We start from the raw sequence: 10,908 nt of genomic DNA, 5'->3' as shown, positions 1-10,908 counted from the left end.
ATAGATATGCATGTATGTATGCCTTTGGTTTTAAAAAGTCCACCACTAGGAGTCGACAATGGCTTTGTTTAAGCCTAAACCGAGTTGTTAAACCGCTTTTAAACAGTTTGGCTCGGTTCTTAACCGGTTTAGGAACCGGTTTCGTTCAAGTTTGAAAACTTCCAATCCGGTTAAAGGCAAGCTTAACCCGTTTGGTTTGGACAAGGACAAACCGATTAAGCCGAAACCGAACCGTTCGCGATTGTCAATCATTCATGAATCATATCCCCCCACCCCACCCCTTCTCCTATTAAGAAGAAAGAAAGAAAGAAAGAAAGTAGGAAGAAGAAGATCAAGAGCTCACAGCGACAGAAAGAGTCTACACAAAGCTTCTTCCTCTCCAGGCCTCACAGATGGCGATGGCGAGGATTTCCTGACACCGGTCTTACCTCTTCTTGCGGAATACGGAGGTGTACCAAGAGAACACAAGCCTTCTGTCTAAAATACATACATATTTTCATCAGTTATGGTGCCCCGGGAGATACCTGTCGCACCCCTCTCTTCTGCAGTCATGGTTCGTGTGCATGGACCTGTGAGTAATCCCTAAATCCTCTATCTTCCTCTATCGTCTTCTGTCTATGTTCGAAAGGAAGCTCAATAAAAAAAACACGCCTCAATGGTGGTTGTGCCCTGGCACAGAAGGCATACGTGTCGTAGCTTTCTGTGTCATGAACCAGAAAGCCGAAGCTCACTTCGTAACATTTCCTTGGCTGTCACGAGTTTATAGGGTTCCTCAGCGACTCTCAATGGGACTCGGATTCAATCTATGTTTATATAATGATATTATGACATCCAGGTATAGCGAAGATCACTATATCTGGGGATGATGTACATATGAACAGTTTGTAAAAAGAGGATATGAAAATAGAAATACTAGAGGATGTACAGTGTTGATGTTTTTTGAGCAGTAAAAGAGTTTATTGAAGCTATGTATACTTATTATTATTTTGAGATAAGTTTTCTTTTGAGGAGATGTTCTCAAGCCTAATAATGCAAATAATGATCCTGACAATGCTATCTATTTTTATTTGTCCAGGATCCAAAAAGCAGAAAGATGCGGAACCATGCATTTCACCATGCACAGTATGTATATGTAACGTTCCTATTTCACTGGATTTTATTTATCTTATGGCGATATTTTGGAAAAGTAATACATGAGAAGTGATATCAAACTGTTAATTTCTTGGTGCGGCACAAGCAAAATTGAGGATTGATGTTGCTTAAATTCTGTGATCATAATTATCCTGCTATATGCATAGTGAGTATTGTAGGTATGGGGTAAATGTAAAACTTGGATTGAAAGGCATTTTCTTTAGATTTCTATGCATGCAAAAATTAGATTAAATATATATAGACTGTATCAATATATAATATTCTCGAACTAGATCCCATTGAACTGAAATCCAAGATAGAAGCACTTAAGACTTAACAATCGAACTACAAGATGGAGAACTAATCATCTGCAAAAACTCTTTTTAATAATTGCTCATTTAAGTGCATAGTATTGGCAACTAATCCCTAAGGTATAACAATGTAAGAAGACAGGATGTCCTTCGTTTGGTTACTCGGTACTCGAGTGCTAGATACTCCTAAGTCTCTGTATACATACATGATATGATGAGTATTTGAGTACTTTCTGGAGACTAGCACTTGAGATCTGAGTTCTCAAGTGACAAGTTCTTAAATGACCTGTGTCATATATTTGCATTTTCAAAGTCCGCAAGGTATGCTGAGGACTTTGAAGTGATGTTGTGCATTGGAGCTTGATCTCATTTTCACGATATTATACATTGCTCTTTTCTAATTAATTTTTCCATTGAGAGTAAAGGAGGACAATTTTTTGTTTAAATGTATATGAAGCTTTCTAACATGTTAACAAAACAGACCATTCAGAAACAGTAGAAAAATTATTTAGAGAATAACTTTGGTGGTCTTGTCATTTATGAATCTATGATTCACGGATATCTAATTTATAAGAATTATTATTTATGTTTTGAGTTCCTAATTGTACAATGCAATACATTGAAACCTCAGTGAAATTCACTTCTTTGAACAGCTGGATTGAAAGTTGCAATCAAATCTTTGATGCAGCCCCTCAATATCACTTTAATATTTCCCAAATTTATGTCGCTGTCGACATGCTTTTATAACCACATGAAAGGAGAAACATAGTTGTTTTTTCCTTCATGCCAAAAACATTTAATATTATATTTATTATGGAAAAGCAAAACTCAATAAATAAATAAATATCCTTCCATCTTTTGATAATTTAGTTATACTTATTTTGGTTTAAGATGTGGTTTCTTGTTTGGTCTCATGGGCCATTTTAGTCTCTTTAGAGATGTTCATATAATTTTTTTTCTTTCCTTCATTTTTCTTCAGAATTCCTATTCCAATGCTGCATTTCATCATTCTTCTCTGTCTCCAGTGTTGCCTGCTGTTTAATTGTTCAGAAATCCCTAATTATGCTGTTCTATATTTCAGAAAAGATATTCATGATCGTTTCCTTTTTTCATTACGAATTTAATGCTTTCTATTCTGTAGCAATGACAGCATGCGTGACTCAAATTGATCCTATTATTTAAACAATTTTGTGCGTAGAATGACATATTCTTTTTTGCTGGTATTTTAAATAATCTTATGCCACTTCTAAATGAAGCAGAAACTTCTGCATAGTAGCTTTTGTAATGAATCTTATGCCAGTATTTAAGATTTTATTAGCTTCTAAAGGAAGTATCAAGACTTCCTATGCACTCTAGCAGAATTTTGTTGATGTTGAGCTATACCATTTTTCGGTTAAAGTCGTGGTTTATAGAAGTCTAACTTTATTAGGTCTGGTGATACTACACTCTCGGCATCTGGATGGTTGCTACACTGTAACCCTGAGAATGTGCAAGGAGAGGGTTATTCAGTTGTATTAACATGTGCATCAATCGTGGAACCATTTCTTCAGAAAGGACATTTATCGGAATCTACAAAGGTATATACATTTCCCTTGTGGTTGATTCATTTCCAAGGAATATCCATTCGAAATTAGAATTTACATTTTTCATTCTATTGAGTTGCAGATGGTAAAAACCCCCACATTGATTGCTGGCACTCAAGTGGACGTCCTCTTGGAGCAGTTTGAGGTGGTTAGCTTTGCATATTTTACTCAAGATATTACTATTGTTACTCCCTGTTGATAATCATAATTCATTCTAATCTAATTGCACTATATAGCTATAGTGGTCTTTGAGTTTTATAGATGATCGAGGTGGTTAGGTTTGCATATTTTACTCAAGATATTACTATTACAACTACTGTCGATAACCAAAATTCTTTCTAATCTGATTTTACTGTATAGCTATAGTGGTCTTTGACTTTTATAGATGATGGATCATCTGTTTACTGGGGGACATAAAATGTATTATAGTGACTGCAGTAGCAGTCGGTCTTTTGTCAAATAGGGTGTTGGTGTATTCTCTCATTGAAGCCTTATAATTTCCTGAATAGAGTCCATATCGAGGCTCCTCAAATGATGAAACACCTTTTGCAAATAATTCTTCATCTTGGTTATCAGCAAAGCTAATTTTCCTGGTAAAGTTTGTCTTTTTATAAATTTTCTTAATGATATAAATCAGAATAAAATCCCTCTGATATTTTATTTTCTCCTTTTAGGTAGCAGTACCTTTAGCTGGAACAGCTTTGCAGGCTTTATTGGATGCACATGGTGGTAGATCTGATGGGTCTTGGCAAGTGGGTTGGGCGTTAACGCACATGGATACTTCTAGATCACAAGGAACACATATTTTTTCCAGTAAAGTGGGTTTTAAAGTTATTGTTGTACTTTTTCCTATATTAAATTACTGCCACTGATGATGTTATCTTCATTAAACATTTTAGGAAATGGACAGTGCAATGCATTTAAAAAGTTATGAATTGGAGAACGGCACTGGTGTGGAAAGGAATGATGATAATCTTGCGATGGCAACACATATTGCTGTGTTGGGCTTACCTTTTGGGAAACTAAAGGTAAATGAGATATTCTATAACTCTTTTTGGCTTACCTTTTGGGAAACTAAAGGTAAATGAGATTCTATAACTCTTTTGGTAATGTAATTGAAAGTATCTCATTTTTTATGGCCACCTTTACTTGCTAATATTATATGGGTTTATGGTTATATAATTCCAGACCTATTTTGCAACGGTTATCTTGAAATAACATTGCTGAACTTTATCACCTTTTTACCGAGTACACACTGAGATAATTATTCAAATGATTAAACTTGGATTTGAACGTCAGAAAGAAAGATATATTATTGTCTTTTATGTGGCCAAAATTGCCTATGAGACTTTAAGAAAGATTATATCTCAAAATGTTGTCTCACCTTTGACAACAAGAAACCAAAAGAAAGATAATTAAATTAGTTGAACTGCCCAAAATACCAAAACTTCTTGTTAGCTAAGCACTTTAACATCTGGAACTTCTGCTGTCTAAAAATTGCCAATATGGCTTGAATCAAGATGGAGGGAAGCACATTGGTGTTAAGCAATAATGGTCTTTATCTGTTGATGGGGTCTTGGTCTTGGAGGACACACTGCTATTGTCTCATATATTGTAATCCCTTTTGAATGTTGTGGTTGAAACCCTACTTGTGTAGTCCATGATTGACTCACAGCATGATGATTGATGGAGCTGAAGAAGGTTGCAATGTTTCTTTGTTGATGAGCTGTTGCATTTGTATTGTTTTGCATAAATCTCTCTTTATATATGACTTAAGTTCTAACAAGAGCCCTCTTGAGTATTGTGGTCAAGATCCAACTTGTGTATTGCTTGATTGACTTGTAGCAGGAGGAATGATGGAGCGTAAGAAATTTGCGAGGGCTCTTTGTTGATGAGCTGTTGTGGTTGTATTGTTGTTTCAAGCACCATTGCTCTTTGTATTCCATTATCTCGTGTACTTGGGCCAAAGCCTTATTTGAAGAGGCAATGGTATCTCCCTTTGTTTCCATAAAAGAACATAGTGTTTCTCCAATTCCACTCCCCAATGGCACAATTGGAAGATCCATTAATCCATAGATTTGCGTGCATTTCTAAGTATCCCAATCTCTATTGATGTGAAGAGGCCCTAGTTGCCCAGTCACACTATGGAGTGCAGAGATAGATGTGCATCCATATAAGGCCTGATGATTAATCCATTGTACTTGGGCCAAAGCCTTATTTGAAGAGGCAATGGTATCTCCCTTTGTTTCCATAAAAGAACATAGTGTTTCTCCAATTCCACTCCCCAATGGCACAATTGGAAGATCCATTAATCCATAGATTTGCGTGCATTTCTAAGTATCCCAATCTCTATTGATGTGAAGAGGCCCTAGTTGCCCAGTCACACTATGGAGTGCAGAGATAGATGTGCATCCATATAAGGCCTGATGATTAATCCATTGTACTTGGGCCAAAGCCTTATTTGAAGAGGCAATGGTATCTCCCTTTGTTTCCATAAAAGAACATAGTGTTTCTCCAATTCCACTCCCCAATGGCACAATTGGAAGATCCATTAATCCATAGATTTGCGTGCATTTCTAAGTATCCCAATCTCTATTGATGTGAAGAGGCCCTAGTTGCCCAGTCACACTATGGAGTGCAGAGATAGATGTGCATCCATATAAGGCCTGATGATTAATCCATTGTACTTGGGCCAAAGCCTTATTTGAAGAGGCAATGGTATCTCCCTTTGTTTCCATAAAAGAACATAGTGTTTCTCCAATTCCACTCCCCAATGGCACAATTGGAAGATCCATTAATCCATAGATTTGCGTGCATTTCTAAGTATCCCAATCTCTATTGATGTGAAGAGGCCCTAGTTGCCCAGTCACACTATGGAGTGCAGAGATAGATGTGCATCCATATAAGGCCTGATGATTAATCCATTGTGTGATGTCTGTAAAATGAGGGCATAATAGCGGCCCATCTTTCCACCAAGCGACGACTTGGGCTGATCCATGTTTTTTCATCATCCAATTTAATGATATAAGTTTAGATCGGTCCACTCTTTTCCTCCCAAGAAGAATTGCAGCTCTGATCTTGTTACCCAAGCTTGGGTTGTGTTAAATACCATCACTTAAAATTTTATCAAGGTTCACCGACAAAACTGCCAATGAAAAATGATTTTAAAACATCTAGATGTGTTTGGAGTTCCTCTCGGGAGTCAAGAGATCAACACAATGTCATCAGGATACTGTAATATTTGTATGGCTATCCCCACCAAGCATACTCGTGAACCACCCAATCTCTCTCTTTAATTAGATATAGCAGCACTGTAAAGATGAAGGGAGTGGATGATAGTGGACATCCTTGTTTCACTGCAATTGTGCTAGCCACTGCATCCGGCAACCCATTAGGAGCATGCACTTTTCCTAACACTATAGTGCATAGATTCTCATTATATAACTGATCCTCTAGCTGCCAAAAGGTTCTAGTCTCTGCATGAGCTAATGAGCTCGAACAATAAAAAGAAATAAAGAAAGAAGAAAGATAATTAATGTCTTTTAAGAGGTCAAAATAGCGTCTAATACCAAACAAGAGATTACATTTTAAAATTTTGTCTTCTTTGAGAAGAACAAACCAAAATAAGCGCAACAAAGTAAAAAGTAAATAGAAATAGTACATGACGTGGCTAAAGAATCTCCTCATCCATACATGTTAGATTCTCAAATCAGATATTTTGGAGTTTTTCTTCGAAAGATCTCTAGCATAGGTCGATCCAGAATGGAGAGGTCTCTGAAGTGAGGGAAGCACATATGATGGTGAGAGATAACGTTCTTTATTTGTCAACGAGGGTGGTGAGATCGTGGTTCATGAGGCCGGGACCTACATGCATGAAAGATTGCTGTTGCCCGATCGATTATAACCCTCGTTATAATGTTCTGGTTGGGAGCCATTTATGTAGCCCTTGATTGACTAGTAGCATGAGGAGTGAGGGGCTAAAAGAAGTTGAGATTGTTCTTTTTATGATGAGCTTCTGTGGCTGTGTTCTTGTCCTTTTAACAACTTCTCCCTATGTGTCTTGAGTTCTAGCAATAAAAGCCCTAGGCACTGTCGGTCTTGTATTCCATTACCTTGGGTAGTGGGCTAAAGTCTTGCTTAAATAGGCAATGGTATCTCCCTCCCATTTCATAAAAACAGTACAAATTACATAATGTTCTTCAGATTCCACTTCCTAATGATACAATTGGCAAATGCTTTCTTCTAGAAGTATTCATGCATATCTGCCAACCTCAAATCTCTAAATGGTGTGAAGAAGTTTGCAGCTGCCCTATCACACTGTGCAGCACAGAGGATAGATGTATGTCCATATAAGAGGGCCTGATGATGAATCCATCCTCCAATGTGTGTAAAAAGTGTCTTATAGTGGGCCATCTTCCTACCTAGAGATTTTGTGGGGCTGAATCATGTTTTTGTGTTTTCCAAGCTTATAATATCAAGAGAAAGATATATCAATGTCTTTTAAGAGGCATATGAGACTGATTGATACATCTTAAAATGTTGTCTCCTCTAAGAAGAACAAACCAGAATAAATATATGTAAATTAGTGGGGAGGCACATTTCATATTTGGTAACAATAGCCTTGATGTGTCGATAATAAGGGTGACGAGGTTAAGCAGATAACATCTTTAGGTTCTATATGCATGTTCAAAATTGGGTAATAATGATTTTGATATATTGATAACAAGGGTGATGGAATAAAAGAACTGTTTCACAACAATATTGGATAGTGAAGAAATATGTGAACACAAATTTACCCAAATGTTTTGTCATAGAATGCATGCACTGTTTTTTAATCCATCATGGAAAGTTTAATGGTGACGACAATGGCATATTAAAATAAGAGATAGGATTAACACATCATTTTGTCGTCTATTTGTAATTTTTAAAATTGTTCCTGGTAATTGACCTGTAGTCTGTCGAATAACTCATGGTTTCAATACTTTAATTTTTCATCTTGCTACATAACCTTCTCTTCCCCGGGTTTGCTGCTCAGGGCCTTCCTGTTTATGCAGATTAAGCCAACATTGATTTTGGCTGAACCATGCAGAAAGGGAGATTTCTTGCTCATTGTTGGTTCTCCCTTTGGAGTTTTGTCTCCCCTCCATTTCTTTAACAGGTCAAAAAATAATTTCACTTGATCTTCTATACGGCACTTAAGGAGTCGAAAACTAACAAACATTCTGTTCTATTTCAACAGCATGGTTGTGGGGATTATAGCAAATATCTGGCCTCCTGGAAATTCACAGGCGTCATTATTAATGGCCGATATACGATGTCTTCCAGGTATTCTAAAAATAATATTTAGATTACATCTGGCAACAATACCTTCCATGTATTCTTTTTATCCTGGAACAGTCATTTAGGTCAAACATACAAAACCAATGTATAATGTAGGTATGGAGGGTGCACCAGCCTTCAATCGGGATGGTGCTTTTATTGGAATTCTTGCTAGACCATTAAGACAAAGAAGTGGTGGTGCAGAAGTACAGGTAATTCTACTTTATACAGTTTATGAATCGCTATTGCTATAGAGGTCATCATTGTATGATGTATGTGTAGCTGGTTATAACATGGAATGCACTTGCACCGGCTTTGAAAAGTATTGGAATTGATCTACAAGCATGCTGCTTCTCCAAGTCTTCGAATTATGGATTAACAAAATCTCCAAGCTTTGCATGTGGAGCCAGGACTCTGGACCAATATAAAGAGCTTCATGGAAGTACAGATCACTTGCATTTATTGCCTGGTATTGAAAAAGCTATAGCGTCAGTGGTTCTTGTAACAGTTGGTGATGGAGCATGGGCATCGGGAGTACTTATAAATGATAAGGGCCTTGTTCTCACAAATGCACACTTACTGGAACCTTGGCGTTTTGGCAAAACTCAGTTTTTACATTCACAAAGCCAAAAGGAGCTCACAGTTTCTGCCAGTTCTCATTCGTTCATGCGTTTTTGTGGACCGAAACTTGATACTGATTCTCTGAATACCTCTAGAAAATATTTTGATAAGCTAGATGTTGAATTTCCTGTTCAGAATGTGGGTATACATGCTGCTGTTCAAACAGATGGCATTGCAGCTATTGACAGTGTGGTAGTTCATCCAGCATCAGAGATTAATTATAGGAGCTACAGAAAGATAAGGGTAAGGATTGAGCATCCGAAACCACGGACTTGGTGTGATGCTAGGGCAGTCTATGTATCACGAGGACCTCTTGATGTGGCACTCTTACAGATTGAGACATTGCCTCCTGGTCTACAAGCAATACAACCAGAAGAAGAATACCCTATTCCAGGTGCACCAGCCGTTGTTATTGGCCACGGCTTATTTGGTCCACGATCAGGTTATTCTCATAAACAGTGTATTTATACTTTCTCTTTCAGATTATTTGTCATGTTTCCATTTGGAATTTCTGATTGTTTGGATTTATGTTTTGTTTCCAGATCTCTGCCCTTCCCTCAGTGCTGGAGTGGTTTCCAGAGTAGTGAGAACAGGGAATTTCTCGCAATTCAGAGGTTCTTCAGAAGAGCCACCTGTGATGCTTGAGACAACAGCGGCTGTACATCCTGGAGGAAGTGGAGGGGCAGTGGTGAATGAACATGGACACATGATAGGGCTTGTGACAAGGTTGTTCTGGGGCAATGTTTCTTGTGGAGGTTCTGACATTATGGCTAATTGCTGTTCCTATGTTTCCTGACATTTTATAAGGGTGATTTACAGTAATGCAAGACATAGTGGAGGTACTGTCATTCCTCACCTTAATTTTAGCATACCGTCTGCAGCCTTGAAGCCCATTTTCTTATATTCATCTGGAGGTGGGTCAATAAGAGAATATATTTCCATTTCCTTTTGCCTCATATTTCGTACGTGTGCTAATTTTTTCTTTATTGTGATTTCATCTGGGTTACGTCTCAGACATGAAAGATCTATCGTATTTGTCAGCACTGGGTAGTCCTAATGAGCAGCTCTCAGCTGTCTGGGCCTTGGTACCACCAACACCTCTGAAGTCAACGCAGGATTTCCCATTCCTAGGAATGTTGCCCAAACAGGAAAACAGGTCACGTCTGCAAGGGTCCTTTATGGAGAAGGGATCACGCTTTGCAAAGTTCCTGGCTGAAAAGTCATTTGAACTCTCCAAGAAGCCCGAGACAGATGGTAACATTGTGCCTTCTAAGCCAAAATTGCATTCAGGATCTGATGACCATCCACCTATATCTGGAGACATTTACCATAGCAGCCGGTTGTGATGTCCACCTCAGGTTTGTGACCAATTTCATGCCAAAATCCCTCAGTAATCACCCTGTGACAAGTTTGTATATGATTCTATGATAACATGTTGCAGGGTTCTGAAAAATGACATTTAACATGTTTTTCATATTTGATGGAAAATCATGTAACAGTTCCAATGGGGCACATGCAGTTAAAAATTCTGGGGGTGCATTCTAGCAAATAGAAGATATTTTCTGTCTGTTTTTTAACTATACTTTGTGAACCTTAATATTGTTGATGTGTAATCTAAATGATGCCATTGTCAAATTATGAATCTGATAATGTAATATGCTTAAATATTCAGAGTGGTTGTCCTACCTCAATCTCTTGATAGTGAGGAAATGCTATGTTGGCCTTTTGCTTTGCAAGTATAATATTGCATGTAAATGCCAATTTACTGGTCCCTATATAAACTTATGCTTTGTGAAGCTTATGTATGATCTCAATATGCCATCTATGTGGAAATAGGTTATCTTGACGTGGTTTCGATTCTTTCAGGTTTAAGTTACCATAGGTCTCATTGTGATACCTTCTTTCTCACATCTTTTTTGAGGGTTGTGAAGTCTTTGATTTTG

The 10,908-nt window shown here is 37.6% G+C and overlaps 1 protein-coding gene across 4 annotated transcripts; it reads left to right on the top strand.

Annotated features, from left to right (window-relative positions):
* Positions 1 to 352: 352 nt before the first annotated feature.
* On the top strand, positions 353 to 10,632 carry DEG15 (protease-like protein). Of its 4 annotated transcripts, XM_087324315.1 has the most exons (15): positions 353 to 571; positions 1,076 to 1,122; positions 2,872 to 3,019; positions 3,108 to 3,170; positions 3,535 to 3,618; positions 3,700 to 3,843; positions 3,925 to 4,053; positions 8,080 to 8,183; positions 8,265 to 8,350; positions 8,462 to 8,556; positions 8,627 to 9,407; positions 9,508 to 9,691; positions 9,785 to 9,879; positions 9,980 to 10,323; positions 10,465 to 10,632. In XM_087324315.1, the coding sequence occupies exons 1-14, from the start codon at positions 506 to 508 to the stop codon at positions 10,309 to 10,311; spliced, it is 2,358 nt and encodes a 785-aa protein (XP_087180441.1). In that variant the 5' UTR covers positions 353 to 505; the 3' UTR covers positions 10,312 to 10,323; positions 10,465 to 10,632. The 4 variants fall into 4 exon arrangements, with proteins under 4 accessions (XP_087180441.1, XP_087180442.1, XP_087180440.1 ...); XM_087324316.1 differs by having other exon boundaries at positions 3,967 to 4,053; positions 9,980 to 10,632; XM_087324314.1 differs by having other exon boundaries at positions 9,980 to 10,632.
* Positions 10,633 to 10,908: the final 276 nt, after the last annotated feature.

Source organism: Azolla caroliniana, unplaced genomic scaffold, assembly GCF_043228905.1.
Source record: "Azolla caroliniana isolate FFs.n. ecotype wild unplaced genomic scaffold, voAzoCaro1.0.p SCAF_9, whole genome shotgun sequence".
Taxonomy (NCBI): domain Eukaryota; kingdom Viridiplantae; phylum Streptophyta; class Polypodiopsida; order Salviniales; family Salviniaceae; genus Azolla; species Azolla caroliniana.
The sequence above is the reverse complement of the archived record's forward strand: the minus strand, read 5'-3'. Positions and strand labels throughout refer to the sequence as shown.